Source organism: Microtus pennsylvanicus, chromosome 1 (genome assembly GCF_037038515.1).
Source record: "Microtus pennsylvanicus isolate mMicPen1 chromosome 1, mMicPen1.hap1, whole genome shotgun sequence".
Classification (NCBI taxonomy): domain Eukaryota; kingdom Metazoa; phylum Chordata; class Mammalia; order Rodentia; family Cricetidae; genus Microtus; species Microtus pennsylvanicus.
The window spans coordinates 185,972,744-185,991,171 of record NC_134579.1 but is presented as its reverse complement, the minus strand read 5'-3'; the positions used below and the strand labels follow the sequence as shown (position 1 = coordinate 185,991,171).

Below are 18,428 nucleotides of genomic sequence, written 5' to 3'. Positions count from 1 at the left end.
CCAAAACAACTTCTTTATTCATTAACTAATAAAAGCAACACATAGAAGGATTTCCCACACTACTCCTAAAGACCCTTACTTTCCACAAAGTAGTGTTGTTTCATAGGATTAAAGGTATTCTGTATTGAAGTGGTTTGCATTCTTGAGTTTGGTGACAATCAGGATGACTTGTATGATGTCAAAGGAGCTCTTTTATCAGGTGTGGTTAGGGTGCTAAGAGATGCAGGAAGAACTGCAGTGGCTTTATTACAGGAGCACACACACACATCATCTTTCCCCTCTATTACAAGCAGCTGTATAACTAAAGAAATAGAAACATGTTTCTCAATTTATCCCATTTACTTTTAAGGAAAAGTGATTACATTTCATGAATAATTTTTTACCTTAGGAATTAACCCTAAAAAAGTAGAGACGACATCATGTTCTCATAGTCTACAGGCCATGGCTATCAATAAAACTCGGCGATTAAGCAGATGTAAAAGAAAATCATGATGTACTATTCCTATCAGATTCTGGCAGTGGCTCTTATTCAAATGGCAATTACTGGCAAAAAAAAAAAAGAATTAGCCTCAACTGTTTAGAGAAGGGAGCTTATTGAATTTACAAACAAGGACCTACAATTTTCCATTTCCTTAGCAAGATATTAAATCAAGCAAGCTAAGTGTGTCATCATGACTATAATTTACGTGATGTGACATGACAGTTAAGATGTACTGTGGTAATTTCTGAGAGCTGGCAGTATTATTGTGGTATCAAAAATTTATATGGTTCAGTTATTAAGGCAAATTGTTTCATTCATACTGAGGATGCTGACAGTAAACCACTGAGGGCTTCCACGGTACTCTAAAAAATGCCTTCCGTCGTCAAAGAATTTGCACACTCTGTTACCATCATTTTGCTCATGGAATGGAAATGGGGACACTGGCAGGCAGCGCTCTGTGAAGTGAAAATGATCTGCTGCAGAATATGAAGTGTTTCATTGTGGGTGGTTAGAAGAAACAGCTCAGCCAGACGAAGGAAGTTATCTTTGGGATCAAACTACTATGAACAGGATGTCCAAATGCTTTGCTCTAATGTTATTTCATATCCCACTTGCTTGCTTTCCTTCTGTTAGTTTGATTTTCAGCCAACAGAAAGAAAAGGCATATGACCAAAAAAGAAAGGATGGAAAATATGGTAATGGTAATTTCTATTAGTAACTATCTTTAATTAGCTAAGTTTTAACATAGTATCATCAAAAAAAGAAAGAAAAGAAAACAAGAAAGAAAGAAAGCAAAAAAGAAAAGAAATGTTTGAAGCTCATCTGATTTTGACCCAAATTTCTTCATGAAGCTCTTTCAGCAACAACAACAACAAAAAAGAAGTTCATTTTTATTTTTCTACTTTTTGGCAATGTTAAGCAGAAGAAATTCAAGGCAGGCATATAAGAGATTTCTAAATAGAATAGGATAAAACGACTTCATGTCATAATGGGCCTAGCAAATAAAAGTTTAATTATATTTTTATTACAGCTATTGAATTTTATGCAACATATGCTGTCTACTTTAAAATACGTGTTCATTGAAAACCTACTTTATTCATTTACACATTTTTCATAGTAGCATTTAGAAGCCTGTTAAAAATAAGAACCTGGCTATGACTTAAAATGTTTCAATCAGCTATAATTACCAGTTCCTATTCATTGAGCAGTCTATAACTACTATCATTTTTGTTTCAAAGCTCACATGTTATGTAGTACAGATAATAATTGTAAGTATACTTTTGTTTACTTAACCAATGAAGAGATTTTATTTTTTAATATAACCAGTATTAACAATATATTCTCAGAGGTGAAAGGTGATGTCATTACCCCATCACTAGGTTTTGCCATTGCCAGCGTCTGGTGTAATGAGGTAACTTAATCCCTGACTAGATACTAATTTTCATACACTAGGAAAATTATTCACATAATAATTAAATTTAGGTTCTAACAAATTATTTGACAAAAGAAAACAGAATCCTAAACACCAAAAAATACATCTAGAGAGATTTTATGTACATTAGCAAAAACTTCACACACACAAATACATACATACACTGTGAGTTTTCAAGGTTGCTCTTGTTGTTCATCTCTGTGTGTATTTTACATATGTGCTTTCAATATGGCTAGTTCAGGGTACTTCTCTGTCCAAATTTCTAAAAAGTATGTAGTCTATACATATCTCATAACAAGCATTGAGTTAGATACATAATAACTCTATTTTTCCAATTAGTGTGCATATTGAATAGAAGGAAAAGGCAACTGCCTTGCTTATCAATTTTGAAATAAAACTGAAAGAGATGAGGGGAACTTTGTAAAATATGCCACCCTAGACTACTGTAAAAGACCGTTATATTTAAATAAATATATCATGGTTTACTCCAACGTCTGAAATATGTTTTCCAAAAGACTCTAGCGATTACATTAATAGTCACTGTTTCAAAAAGCTTACCTAGAACCAATATAAAAATCTAAAGCTGTCAAAGACTTTTGCTATCTCCAACTTTTTATCAGTCATGTCATGTGAAGATTGTCCAACTTATCTCATTATGTTGCTCCTGGAAATCTAATACAGTAGATGTTTGATTTCAATTGAAAAGTATTAACTAAAACTCACTTTCTACATAGGCCAGTTAAAATATAGTTTCCATCAGAATGGACTTACTTTGTTTCCTAGATATGGAGCTGGTGCCCTCCAGTAGTATCCATTCAGGAGGGACCTCCGTGCCTCCGAGTTGCTGATGCTTATCTGCTGAGGTGAGTCTGGATCATCAAGCTGGGGAGCCACCTGAATGCGGCCTGAGATGTCTGTGAGATACCAGCCACGCATATCTTGAATCTTAAAGAAAATATAACAGTTCCTGGTTACAAAAACAAAAACAAAACATACAACACACACACACACAAGCAAAAGATAGGAGTAGTTCATTTATTCCAGCATTGAGCTTGCTGGTTTTGAAATTAGGAGTGGGGAAAAGCTACAGACACTTAAAAGTCGTAGGGACTGTATCCGGTGTATGTATCACCATGCTTACCCTGTGTATTCCCATAGAATCCATTGTTTATTTTTTAATTGATGCTTTTGAGAACCCTGGTTGACCCATGTAATATTTAAAAAGTGACTCCAAGAGCCAGCTATGCATGCTTGCACACATGCATGAGCATGCCCTTGTGGCAGATGTGTCTGTGCATACGAGCGTGCAGATACAGTGTGTGTGCATGTGGTGAGGTTAGAGATTAGCACCTACTGTCTTCCTCAATTCCTTCACCATTCAGGTTTTGAGACATATTCTCTAACTTTCCTGGCCCTGATTTAGTTAGATTGGCCTTCAAGCTCAGGACCCTCCCATCAGTGTCTCCCCAGTTCTGGGGTTATTGGCTTGCCCAATGGCACAGGGCCATTTATGTGAGTCCTAGGGATTTTAATTCAGGTCCTCATGTTTGCATAGCAAGCGAGTTGGTAGCTTCACCAAAAATAGAAACTGATTCTAACTCATACATTTGTTATAATGTCATATAATTTATCAAATAATTTGACTTGGAATTTTACACTCTTCACTTCAGTAATATTTATAACTGTTTTATGAAACCTAATATCTCACAAGTGTTGCATTTGTATTCGTGGAACAGAGTACAAAAGGAAATCATACATGCCAGACCTAAAGGGTAGTTTTTCATTCAATATTTCAATGCTTCCTACTTTATAAATGTTTTGTTTTGAGGCTCCAGGTCATTTGAATCCACAAGAATGTTGCTATGACAACATATACCAAAACGGAATATATACTTTCCCACATGATTTAAGTACTCTGGCCCAGAAAAGGAAATCACTTTAAAGTAAGAATAAAGAAGAGTAATGATTTTGTAATGATTTGCTTTACACTGTTATACCCCAGTCAAGGTCAGGCCTATCTTCTACTTCCAATTGAAGCCACCCTGTCTAGTTAAGACAAGGTAGTGTTTGCTGAGATACAAGCCTACCGGCAAAGACACCAGGGTTGTTTTAGTTTCATTGCCACTGTGACAGAATATCTAATATCAATACCTTAAGGTGGGAAGGATTTATTTTGCTTCTAGGTTCCAGAAGATTTGCCCATCACAGTGGTCAGATTCTGGTGGAGAAGAGCCATTTAACTCATGATGGCGGGGTATAGAGTGGAAGAATCCATGGTCTGATTCATCTTCCCAAAACCTTTCCTTTGAACTTCTTTCCTCTTGCCAGGCCCCACTTACTACATTAATATCCTCTCCTAATTGTCTATTCAACATTTTAATCAATCAGTAGGATAAACCATCTATGTAATGAGAATCCATGTAATCCAGACTTTTTTGCCTATATGCAGAGGAGTTCTCTACTTAAGTCTTTCTCAACCCTCAGTCTAGGCAAGCTGATAACCAAGGCAAATCACCACCAGTTTCAGAATACTACTGCCCAAGGTATAGTTGGTGTTTCAAATGATTAATAGCAACCAGGGTGTTAAGGTTAACAATGTATAGACTAATTATAACGTTTAATTTTCTTTTTTGTGTAGAGATTATTTGATTTGTATTTGTTCATCTTTAAAGCTTTGGGATATCTAAGACAGCTTTGCTCAAAAGAAAAGACTAAACCGGGTCAAAGGATATTGGCTAAGTAAACAATAGTAAATTCTCACATCTGCTTCTCTATCTAACTTTAGTTGTCCTTCAGGTGTTCTGAGACATCTGAATAAGATTGTGGATCTTCATTCTGAAGACCAAGACTTGAGTGAGACCTCTGTCCCTTCGCAAACCATAAAACTTAAATTTAGCAGTGGATTTGTCAGGAACTGTTAAACATGACTCTGCAAACAGAATGAAGAAGTTAGACTTTGAGTCCATTTGTTATTGTTTCCTTGAAGTTTTCTTTGAAATCAATACATTGGATAAGTATCTAGAGATCCTCACTCAGACACAAGAGTACAGTCAAAAGCTACTTGACTTAAAAGCGATATAGACAGTACAACATTTCATGATTGTGCTCTGGAGTAGTTTGCAGATCGAAGCTGGAAGAAGTGCTTAGGAGGGAGCTTATCAAAAATATCAGTCTGTAAAATGTAACTCTGGCATGCCTCTCTGCTGTTCACAATTGATTAATAACTCTCCAGGAACAACCCCACAGTGTTTCTGGGGTCTCTCTCCAGAGATCTATGTCTTCATTCACCCTAAATGCCTATTCTCCCAGCCTGCTTCCTATATGGTCTGCACTCAAAGTTCAGACAAGGTGACTACGGCAATTCCCCCAAATCCCGTTTTCCACTTACATTTTTTTCTACAGGGGAACAAATGGTTCTCTGAAGACAATGAGGAGCATGATGGGCAATGTGGGTAGACATGTAACATGTGTTTTCTTTAGAAAGACAGTCTCATTTATTCCTGAAGAGCTGACAAGACCGGTTTTTATTATGTTACACCGAGATTATATTTGTGAATGGAAATGCAATATTTACCATTGTGATTGTATATTTTCTCTCATACATCCTGTGCTTGGGATGAAAGCAAAATGATTTTCATTATGTTTCACACAGGGGACCTGAAAGAATTGTATCTATCTCAAAGATGATTCAGTCCAAACACTTACAAAAATACTGTAATAAAATTATTTTAGTTGTTTTGGGGTGTGGTGTGTGTTTGTATAAGGTATGTGAATGAGGGCGGATACCTATCGAGGTCAAAGGAAGACATCAGATGCCCGGGAGCTAGAGTTACGGTCAATTGTGAGCCACCGGCTACGAGTATTAGGAACCAAACTCCAGTCCTCTCCAAAGACAGAAAGCACTGAGTTATCTCTCTAGACCACACATACAATCTGAAATGTTTTGAGCCAAAATACAAAAACAGTATTTGAAGGAAATTCCTTATGCATTCCTTCTGGACAAGTTTAAGTTTTATCTAAGGCTGCTTTCGTTTGTTTGCTTTTGTTTTGGTTTTTGATTGTTGTTGTTGGTTTTTTTTATTCAGTTTCCTACAAAAGAACAAAAGTAGCAGAGATGGGAAGAAGCAGGAGCCTGGGGCAGCGTGTGAGGGCAATGAGCATCCTTACATTTCCATAGGTCCAGTAGGAACTCTGACATCTGTTGGATACCCCTGAACAGAAGCACTCATCACAGCCTTTTGGATTATCCTCTTGCAAGTTGAAGAAGCCAGATTTGCAACGGCTGCAGTCTTCACCTTCAACGTTCTCCTGAAAATGTAGGGAGCTGTATTAGCAACAGAGGCTCTTCCAAGGAAGGGCTAGATCTCTGCTTGCAGAAGGAAAACATGATTGTAGTCCTCATTTTACTTTCGCACCCACTTTGAAAGCACAGCAACGTAATGGAAAGCAATTGTTCTAAAGTTTCCTGTTTATATCTGTTGCTCTAACATCACATTCTCTCTCTCTCTCTCTCTCTCTCTCTCTATATATATATATATATATATATATATATATATATATATATAGTGGGGTTTATTGAGTACTAAGCACTGCACACAGACTTATTATTTTGATATTTATTAAGAATGTAGATTAAATGTGCTGAATCAAAAAATTGTGTTAGTCTGATGAACGTGGAGACAAAAGTAAGCTCACCATTCTGTGAACAACTTCACCTTCAAATATATAATGAAATCAAAACATTTCTAATAATAAAAAATTGCCAAATACCTTCATATTACAGGTTAAAAATAGATGCATTTGAGGTAAGCAGAGAAGTTTGAGATGTGGAGAATTTGGGGAGAATATATATAGATAAATAGAAAAGGGAGAAATTTTTCCCTTCTTGGCTTAATAGGTTATTTATATAGTAATATTATGGACAAAACTCATTCTTATTTAGTGACTGTTCTCCAGATTAAGATCATTAATCCTCCTCCCAGTACACAGAAATGTGTTTGCTTCTAGGTGAGGCAATATTGTGTTCTCAGACCAAAGGAAGCTGACTACACAGCGAAAGCCTGGAGAGTGTCAACTCTTTAGTTAAGAAGTGCTTAATTCTGATTTTGACCTCCAAATGAAGGCTTCCTCTGCAGGAAATAGATTTCCAGCATCCCTAAGCATGCATGACTCTCTATCCCCCTCCTTCCTGCATTCTCCTTCTGCCTCATTGTATATTTTCCCTTTCCTTAGACAGATAACGTGTTTCCTTACTGTTTCTGTAGCTTCAAATGCACTGTTTTATTATCATCACAAAACCATATCAGAGATTATTCTCTCCAAATCTATGTAATACTTAGTCAGAGGTGGAAGCCTGTTGTTTTATATCCAGTACAGTGGCTGCACCTGAATCTAGTACTGACTCCGCCAATAATTTAGGCTTCAAAGGAGCAGCCCCTAAGGGACTTTTATACCTCTCTGGATCTGCCTCCTGTCCTTGTTGTCGAATGCAGCTTTAACTAAACATCTATTGTTCTATTATCAATAAGACTTGAGAAACAGAGGCTGGGGTGAAAACCTGCCAGCTCACAGAGGTTGAGGAGTAGCTAGCAGACCTTCTTTCTTTGCCAGTGTCTCTGAAAGATAGTGTCCTTCTGCTCTGCCAGATCAAAAGAGACCACCACACCCAAAGTCCCTCCTTGCTACTTTTGTGGTTGTCTCTACTATCTTCCATACAGTCTCTTACTCTTTATAATAATTTCTGTCAACTAGTTGCTAGCCCTACCTCTTGACACAAGGTAGACTTTATTTAATTAATGAAAACACAAAGTCAGGTGCACAGGGTTATCATATAGGACACAACAGAAACCCTTCCATGTATATATGCCCAGAAAATAGCAAGTTTCCTTGACAATGTTGAGAAATGGCTTCATACTTCATACAGGTTTATTAATATTAAACAAATTGCTTGGTGGTAGTATTTTTATGCATATCAAAGTGTTATGCACACAGTAGATGCTTATTAAAGATATTTTTGAGAGGCTAGGGGGACGGTCTAGTTGGCAAAGTGCTTGCTGCATAAGTCCAAAGACCTGAGTTCTAGCACAAACATTCAAGTTAACAAACAAAAGAAAACAAACAAACCAAAAAATAAGCATAACAGTAGATGCTGGGTGTACAGTGTGAGCCTCTAATCCCAGTACTGGAAAATCAAAGTCAGGAAGGATATCAGGCTTCCTGGATAGCCAATCTGAGGAAAATCAACAAACTCTAAATTCAGTGAAAAGCCCCTGTCTCAAAATATAAATGTGGAGTTTAATAGAGAAATACACCCAACATGGCCTTCTCTGGCTTCCATATGAATGTTCACATAGACAAACCAACACATACATTCACACACACACAAAATTATGTAGTAAGCCAATTTTGAGAATATAGGGTGGTAAAAAATGTAAAAACAGAAGACAGAAAATGGTCCCCAAATAAGGAGAAATTTGAAAGAACAAACAAAGAGGTTCTTCTTAGATCCGAGAGATTTATTTAAACTTTGATTTTTGGCTCTTAATATTCATGACCTATTCGTAACTCCAAATATTTTCACATTTGCTGGATTCTTAACAGCACGGTGGCATGCCTACAGTGCCATCCCATGTCTTCATATTTAGTTTGGCTATGTATAGAAAATAAAATGTGGTTACTAACACTCTCACCAGTTTTAAATGTTCCAGGCTGATTCCAAATATTATGTGACAATAGATGTCAGCAAAATACATCTACTTTCAGACCTCTAGGGACAAAAAATCCCCAAAGCTGAAAGGAGAATCTTCAAAAGATTGGACAGGCAGGAAAGATGAAATATTTCTAGAATTATAAAATTTAGCTTTTTCTGTTGAAGACACAGTACAGCTGGTCTGAACACTGTGTTCTTCTGGGCTCTGTCTAGTCTACTTTTCATTTACTCTAAATTGGAAGCAAATAATGCCACTTTTCTGAGATTCAGACTGAGCTAAACAATTAGAAAATTTTAGACATCAGCTACAAATCCTTTAGCTGCACTTTAGCTTTGTAATGTGACCTTGAGAAAAATTATAAATAAATCACTGCATATTCAGTTTAATCTAATAACCTGAAGCAGCACATTAAAGTGGGAATTCTAGGTTCTGTAAGTGATGAGAGTAGAGTCAAGGTCTCTGTTCTTAAAAGCCAGTGTCTATCTAGATAAAAGGATACACCTGAAATTAACTTTGCTGGGAGATAGAATATGGTATAATGCAACCCTGAAGCAAATTAACTTATGAGAACATACTTAAGGAAGCACAAATTCTTCCTGTGAAGGCTTTATGATGAGAAGGGAATTGCAAATAAACCTTGAAGCATGATTTAAAAGTTCTACTTGTCAGTAGGTATAGGGAGACATCTATGCTAAGAAAGACAGTGAAAATAATGTTTAATATGAAGGAGGTTTCATTTGTCACTTATTATTCCAAAATAAACTCCCTGAAACTTTCCTATATGGTAAAAATTTCATTTGTTATTTAAAATTAAAGGCTGACTGTCAAATAATTGACATTTAAGGGTATCCTAAGAGACAGAACCTCTTCTCTTAGGATATGAGAGGAAATTAATATGAGCTAAGCAGTAGACAAATTCAAAGAATTATAACTGAGGCAGTTGACAGTCTTAAGTAAAATGCTTATGAGATGTGAGACAGTGGGACACAGACACATTCCCTTACTATACAGTACAGGAATGGGTTAACTCAGCAGTTTTGTATGTTCAAACACATCATCTAACAATGAATGTTATATTAGGGCAGTGGTTCTGAGCCTTCTTAAGGCTGCAGGCCTTTAATACAATGCCTTATGCTGTGGTGACCCCCTCGACCATAAAATTATTTTCATTTCTACTTCATAACTTAATTTTGCTACTTTTATGAATCACAATGTAAATATTTTTGGAGAAAGATGCTTGTCAGTGGGGTTGTGACCCCAAGGTTGACAACTGCTATGATATGGGGGACTGAGGCACGATTAATAAAAATCAGGGACAGATAAGCAAGACATCCAGGCACTGGCTCTTACCTCGACATCAGTCAGAAATGGCGATCCTGCCTCCAGGAATCTCAGAATAAGACTAAGAGCAGAGTCATTTTTTTCCCATTTTATAATCCTCTCTAGGAGTGGGATTAAAGTTGTGCACCACTGGGATTAAAGACATGCACTGCCTGGTTTCTATGGCAATTACTGTGGCTACTGGGATTAAAGGGGTGTGTTACCACTACCTGGGCTGTAAGGCTGACCAGCAGGGCTGCTTTACTCTCTGAACTTCAGGCAAGCTTTATTTATTAAAATACAAATAAAATTCCACTGCAGGGAACTAACCAAAAAAATATTTGAGTCAGCCTTCTAAAATGGTTTTGTATCTGTGTGAACTAGGTTCTCATTGGCTACTTTCTATTAGTACTCACTAATTGTCTTATCTTACTCATCTGGAGGCTCCAGAGTCATGCTATATCAGTGAGACTCCGTGGCTAATACAGATGAAGTAAACATTTGCCACTTGAGCATTCCCTAGTGATGTGACTATCTCTTTAACAAGGCCCTGGCTGCAAGAGTTGAGTAAGCTTCCTTAGTTATCAGTACTCCATCCTTGTCATACATGGTAGGAGATTACCCATTCTGCATGCTTCCACTGGGAGAGAATGACTAACTTCTTTTGCTTTGTTTCTCCTGGGCTCATCAATGTGTATCTTCTGTCTACAGTTATTCTCATCTGAAGCTGTTCGTGTGGTAAAATGTAACATGAATATAACACATTTTTACAAATTCTGAAAGTCCTTCTAAGAAGTTACTGAAACTTCTGTGGTCTCTAGAAACCCCCAAACACCAATAAAGCATTCATAGACGAGTTAGAACATGGTGTCCAACCGCTGTTTTTGTCCCTTTTAGTTTAACTATTATTTGAACTAAGGTATTTTAGGTCCGGTCACAGTTCTCAAATTAATTTTTCAGTTTTTTCATAATAAGCTGCAATGTATCAAAATGTCAACAAGGCAAAAAACTTATTTAGAGCATAATGTTGTAACCAATGAGTATTACCCTGTCTCAAGCAGCATCTGAACTGGAGTTAATCAGAGTCTGCTAACTAGTTAGACCTTGTTCAAATAAGGGGAAATATCTAGACATAACCAATCCAGTTATTCCTGTACTTTATCTTCAGTTTGTCTACAGATGCTTACTGGTCACTTTGGAATGCAGAGCTCTCTGAGTCTCCTCTGGTTCTGAGAGTTATGTGATTCACATGACATCTTTACAAGAAGCCTTCATGTTAATGTTTGATGAGATTAAAGTGCACTCATTAAACCCAAAATTGCAAGACTGTAACTGTTGCCAGGCTCTACCAGAGACAAATGTTAACACACAACTAAATATAAATGGTGGTGACTTTAAGACCTACTTATGTCAGGACCTTTACTACTTCTGCTGCAGTCTGAATGTGAAAGGCCCCTGTAGACTCAAGCACTTAACTCTTGCTTTCCAGAGGACAGGACTCTTCTAAAAGCTTGTTGAATCTTCAGGAGTTGGAGCCTTGTTAGAAAAAATGCATCACTGCCCTTAGACCCTGGTGTTTTCATCATCTAGCCCACTTCCTGTTCATTCTCTTTTCCCTGTTGCAGCTACCTTATCTCTAGTTACATCTATACCATGAAAGACTGTATCTCCTCCAACTGCTGAAACAGTTAAGTCATAGTAAACACTCTCTCCATCACGTTGCTTCTTATTGGCTATTTGGTCATGGTAACAGGAAAACTAACTAATCCTGCTCCTGACAGGATCTTTTGAATTTGGCAAAACAAAAAGGTCACAATCTGAGCCACTCTGCTTAGTTCACTAGGATTCTACCTTAGAGACTTCAGTGGGGAAAGCTGCACTTATTAGGTTCTCCTTCCTTTACCAGATCTCAGGAAAAAGCACCTGTGACAACACATCTAACAGTTGATGTATAGTGTTGTGTTAGAAAATGTTTCTTTAGAATTGCTAGTTTTCAAAGTGATTACTGAAGAACACAATGGTGTGATGAATGCACTTCGTCTCATAGATAGTCGTATCATTTAGATGCAGAAGTAATTCTGGGACTTTTACGTGTGCATGAACAATGCCAAATGACCCTCAACTTAGACAGTGCATGCTACAAAATCATCTATATAATTAGTACTTTCATTCTAACATGATCTTGGAAGCCTGAGTTTTACTCTTTCTGGAGGTTTGGGACATTATGTTTTGGGGTTTTATTCCATCCACAAGTCAGCCTCTTACTGTATCCCCATTTCATCCAGGAAGATCTATTTGATTGCTGAGATTTGGAACTTGCGTGTTTTGACTTTGCATAAGAGTGAACCTTCTGATCTACAGGAGAGCTCTCTGCACAGCTTAATTCCCTTTGTTACCCACATCAAATTGTTCATAAATACTTTGCACATTATTTCCGTCTATGACTCATTCATCCGGTCAGAGGTCTGTGTCTCTAGTCCAGGTATGATAGAAAATAGAAAACTTTTCTCCAGAGGATTGTGGCAAAAACAACTGGAAAATGCACAGATATCCTAGTCCACATTGGAAAAAAAATTCCTGCTCTGAAATTGTACAAAGAGCGTATGCCATGGCTGACATCAGATTACCACCACAGCCCCCAAGTCCCTGAAGGAAAACTAAGCAGAAAAGTGACAGAATTGATGCAAAAGATGCATTCTGTTTTAAGCTATTGTAACATTGTCCTCTGCAGCTGGGAGCCTTTTAAGTGTGGTTACCTACTGAAGGCTATTTACTGAAATAAGTAGATAAAAACCATGGTTTTTGTTCTTTTCCTACCTATTACATTCTAAGATTGGCAGACCATCCCACTGATCCCCAAACTGCAGGTGGGAGAATAACACATCTTGAATTTCTAACATTGAGAGCTATTTTCATTATGATATTTCCCCTTCTTTTTGTTCTGTTACTTCTTTGTACTGATTGCCTTTTAAAGAGTCACCAGTATAATTTGATGTTTCAAAAATATTAAATGTCTCTTAATTTTATCTAAGCAATCAGAGTTTACTCCATTAAATCTCTCATCACTTCTGGAGGGCACCTTTTGTCAATTTATTTTGATATTTTAAGTGTTTAGAGTCCATTAGTGATTTGCAAATTTACATATTTAATGATAGTTTCTGCACTGAAGTCAATGAAATGGTACAATTTCCATGTTTCTCGCTTTTATTCTGGAAATAATTATTCCTAGTAAACATTCACTGGTCATTTCTTGATTGTTCTAACTGCATATACTAACTTTTAAATATGAACCAATCATAGCCTAGGGATTTCTCATTGTAAATACTCCATGTAATAGATAGCACGTTCTTCCATGATGTAATATTAAAAGTGTCACTTTCCTTGAGACCAGCGTTTTCAAAGTATTCAAACTATTTTTTATTACCATGGCACTCAAGGGGCATGCCTGGTCATATTATCATCGTAATCTTAATTAAGAACCCTTAAAGCTGCAGATGAACTGCATGCATAGATTTACTGTAGGAACACACTTATCTCACATATAAAATTAATGTTTTATTTTCCCTCCTGAAATAACACCCATCTCCTCAGGAAGGCATGCTCGCTTTACTCTCATAGTTCCATTGACTACACACAGCAAAAATGACTAATTAAAAGATATTGTAGTCTATCCTACAAAAGACTCTAAGTGTCTGGCCTTTCTTTCTTTACAACTATTTTTTGCCACAAAAAAAGCTAAATTTGAAAAGCCTTTCTATGTAGCTATTTTTTTTTCCCTTCAAGACAGATGCTGTTGAGTTGACATCAATTTTCTTTTCACGATGGCTTCCTCAGTACAGCCTCTCTCTGGAGAAATAGAGTCACAATAGCTTTTCCATTTCGGGTATCATGAAGCTGCAACCTTATAAATTAGGTACAACTTCCACAGCGTGTTTTTAACTTATTGTTAGTCAACTGGGAATTCCATTGACACAGTTCCTGAGAACATTTATAGTGATATTTAAGTTATTTTTTATTTTAATGATAATTGCTTCAGAATTTTGTAGTCACGTTAAGTTTTTGAGGCCTGTGTAGTCAATTATATGTTTTTTCCATAATTATTTTTAATGCGTCTTAGTATTGAAATAAGTTAATGCATAGAAGGATAAATACTTTATTAGCAGTGTTTGTTGAGTGCATATTCTTTAGATAATAATTGGTTTAGGGAAAAGTGAAAAGAAATGAGAGAGTTTCACTTGTCACAAACTAAGTTTTATTCAATGTTGTTTAAAAGGAATACCCATTTACTAGTTTACATGGTCAAAAACAGTTTTTTACCCAGTAACTATTCAAATAAGATCTCAGTGCAAAACAGGACTTCGTTCTAAATGCACCAAGGATAAGTGGGGCTTTATAAACAGAACACAAGAGGGTGAAGCCAGAGAAAGCTACCAACAGGGAATATTAAAAATGGGAATAATTCTTGTTAAAACTCCCCAGCAACTTGCTTGCAGAAGGCAAGGCAGTTTGCTCTAATGGGAAAGACGAGGGACTCACGAGAGGCTGATTTTTGAGGGTTCTTATTAGACACTTAGACTTAAGGATGAAGCCCAAAGGAAAGGTTTAGACAGAAAGAAAGGTAAGAGGAGTCTATATAATGTTGGGTAAGTAAAGAATCTTCCTCACTAGTGTGTATGTCTGCGTATGTTTGTGTGCGTGTGTGTGTGTGAGAGAGAGATTTACGCTACTGTTATGTTTTCTCTATGAAATTTTGATTAAAGATCAAATTATTTGTAACAAGATTCTTCGTAGAAATGTTATGACTTTAGTCTTATAAACTAATGGGATAACTATTCCTGAACACAAATAATGAAGAGGGAAATTCAGAACGTACAAAATATGAAAATATCTCAAAAGAACCAGACAATGAGTGGACTCTTCTCAGGAGTTGTGAAAAATAAAAGCAACAATCAACCAAAAATAACCGCACTTGGATCTACAATTCTGTACAGAGGATCTGTTTTCTAGACACACCTAATATGATTTAGATAAGAAATACTCAGTATCATTGCTGTATATATAATTATTCAGTATTAAATGGGACAAATAATGGACTGCCAAAGTTCATAATGTTTCAATTCTTTTCCTCTCTTCTTTGTTATAACATTGTGTTACCTTCTTTTTGACTGATGATGAAGGCATTTCATAGGTTTCATCTCATCACTAGAGGTAAGACAGACACAAATAGGATTCAAATGCAGAAAATATTTAAAGGGAAATTACAAAATGATTGTCACAGGAGAATGCTTCCTAATAGGAGATTCAAAAAAGCTTTGAAAGAAAAGTGGAGATTAAGCAGAGACTAAAATAATCAGACAAAATAAACAAGAGGAGAGATGAAGTTTCCTAAGCAGCTTGAAAGAACTTAGAAAACTACAATCACTGAAAGCCCGAAGACTGAGGATTTAATCATATCTAGAAATGGTAGCAGATGTTCACAATCAATCCAGACAGGAACATTGAGTCCCGATGGTCTTGTAGACTACTAAGGTCTTAACAGAAAATGCAATAAATAGAAAGCAAAATAAAATGAAGCATGGACTCTAATTTATCATCTTATACTAAGATTTTGGTAAAAACAAAGCCATGTGTTCCTTCTGGGATCAAGGTCAGGCTAGAGTATCTGTCACATTCTACATTCCAACTCATTTGGAATAAAGAGCACAACACCAAACTACAAAGGGGCAACTTCTAGTATGTGGTACCAGGATATGTGCAATGACCAAGAGGGAGGTAGCTGTTACATTTAGAAGACTTGTCACCATGATTTGCAAAAGGTAAGACTTTTCAACTGCTTGGAAAATGCATAGCAATTTGGAAACACTTTGTCTAATTTTCATATTCAGAAACATGAGGCCCATATTTATTAATATTATTTTCCATAGAAGTCTAGAAGAGAAAACATGTGTGAAAAAAAGCAGCAGTGTAGTTGATATTTTACAAGTGTTACGAACTTTTTAAACCCTGTTAAACATGAAAATTCCTTTTTACCACCAGTTATCTATATTTTAAATTAGAAATTATTTTAGAGAATCAGAAAGGGGCATGCTGTATAATATCAGTTACCTACCACCTCGTAATCAGACAGGACTAATATTGTACATGTTTACTTTACCTATATGTTTATTACTAGACACAGCGGTCTGTCATTTAATTTCAGCTCTAACTTTGTATTTTTCTCTCTAGTCAACTATCATTCCAAATTTAATAGGTATCATAGAGTATATTTAAAAATTTTTTACATGTGTGTTCATCCACAAAAATTTACAATTATTAAATGTTTTCAAATTGACATGAATGCAAATTTTATGGCAACCCTTTTTTAACTGAAGTTTCTGGAACTTATCAGTCCTTATGCAAGTAGATTTACTGTGCTCACTTTAGTTGTTTCTTTTTATTAGATTGAGTGAAGATTTAGTTACTTTTCGTGTCTCTGAGGAATAGGTTACAGAAGAGCTAGTGGGTCCCCAAATCACTGATACTCAGCTTTTTAGATAAAATCTTGCTTCAACTTTCTGACCCTTGTGTATCCTTCTGCTCAGCTAAACCATCCCCAGATTGATTCCAAACCCGACTACAATGTACATGACATGTCAATCATTGTTACCTGAACTTATGGGGTTAAACAGACAAGTGTACATGTGTTCCATACATACAATTGCTTTTCAAACTTTTTTTTGTGTTCCCTGTTTTCTGATGGTATTTGGGATCAAATCTAGGGGTTTTGTGCATCTTAAGCAAGTATTATAGCAGTACTTTTTGTTCATCCCATGATGAGGTGAACATACAGAGGTTACATACACAGACAAGGAAAGGGAGGTTACCGTAATTCATTTTGGGAATTTTTTTCTGATAGTTATTTTTCTTAGTTTCATTATACCACCTATTTATGTATAAAACATCTTTTATGCACATTTAAAAAATGTATTGTTCAACTTGTTTATGATAAATGTTTAGTCCTGACATTTCTAGAGCACAGGGGACAGTCATCTCGAGGATGTCAGTGGTACTAATCCATCCTAATAACAATGACAAACATTCATTTCCATTTCCCCAGATTGTCTGTGCTGTTTGGTAGTGTCAGCTAGATCCACATTTTAAACTTCGTTTTACATTCCTGACTATTTTTGTCACTTTATTTGTTTTTTGAGAGCTCTCTCCGTATTTTGATCACATTCATTTCCCCCTTCACCTCCACTCTTCCCTTTCCCTGCCCACCAACTTTTGTGTCATGTTGTTTAAACTCGTTTCCAGGTTGTGTTGTCTGTATGCTCTTGGATGTCTGCCTTCCACTTGACTGTACTACCTAACAGGGGCCACATGCTTAAAGAAAACGGATTCTCTCTGAAATAAAGACTTGTTTAAAGTCAATTATTTTTTCACTACATGAATATACATGCTTACATACATACTTTATACTGAAATAAAACTTATCATTTTAGCCGGGCAGTGGTGGCGCATGCCTTTAATCCCAGTACTCGGGAGGCAGAGGCAGGTGGATCTCTGTGAGATTGAGGCCAGCCTGGTCTACAAGAACTAGTTCCAGGACAGGAACCAAAAAGCTACGGAGAAACCCTGTCTCGAAAAATCAAAACAAAAAAAAACTTATCATTTTATTGTAAGTATCCAATAACATTTTTCTTCTCATAAAGATTTTGATCTGTATTGTGTTATAGGAACTCCTTCAGCCTATAGCCTTTAAGATACCTGTCTATTTTGTATATGGTCTCATGTACTATAAGTCCAGATGAAAAAACATGTATGGCTCTCTTTGCTGCTGGATTTGGTTCCAGTTCTGAGCTCACACAGAGGACTGTAGATTGCTACCCTTATCATAAGTTTATTCCCAAATAAATAAACCTTTGTTATATTTCATTCTGGACTATTGTGATCTCTTTGGTATGCCAAAAAATTGTTGCCTAATGTGAGACATGAACCGCAACCCTGAGATTAAGAGTCTCATGCTCTACTAACTGAGTTCTCGTTTTAAAAATGTAATGTATAATTAAGAAATACAGATTAATAGATAGTCATCTATAATAGCCAAACTGTAGTCTTGTTAGTTAGGTTTTCTAGATGTACAGATATATTTCAGATGGACCTTTCTTTAAACCTTTCAAAGACCTATAGAGTATGGCACTTAAAATATTTTAAGAACTTAGATTTTTCTCAACAGAGAGACATATCTACTTCTGGCAGCACCAATTATTTCAGAGAGGGTGATGGACATTGAAGAAACTCATTTGTTTTCAATGTGACAACATAATTTGGGCAAGAAATTGCTGTTGCCTGGACTGCTTGATGGTATGCCACATGAACCGAACAGACAGGACTTAGAGAAAAATTACTGCTGAACTTGCCAAAAGATGGTGAAATAGTCCTTTGGGGTGCTTGCTTCATAAAAAAAGATTGTCAGACATTCTGCAGGACACAGAAGAAAGTGACT

The 18,428-nt window shown here is 36.4% G+C and overlaps 1 protein-coding gene across 3 annotated transcripts in view; it reads right to left on the bottom strand.

The window, feature by feature from the left end:
* Lama2 (laminin subunit alpha 2) overlaps positions 1–18,428 on the bottom strand; it is a 579,970-nt gene that overhangs the window by 303,551 nt on the left and 257,991 nt on the right. For all 3 annotated transcript variants that reach the window (XM_075946853.1, XM_075946864.1, XM_075946871.1), the window contains exons 11-12: positions 6,081–6,221; positions 2,685–2,858 (exon numbers count right to left, since the gene is read on the bottom strand). In XM_075946853.1, the coding sequence (XP_075802968.1) occupies positions 2,685–2,858; positions 6,081–6,221 (315 nt within the window). The remainder of the gene's footprint in view (positions 1–2,684; positions 2,859–6,080; positions 6,222–18,428) is intronic.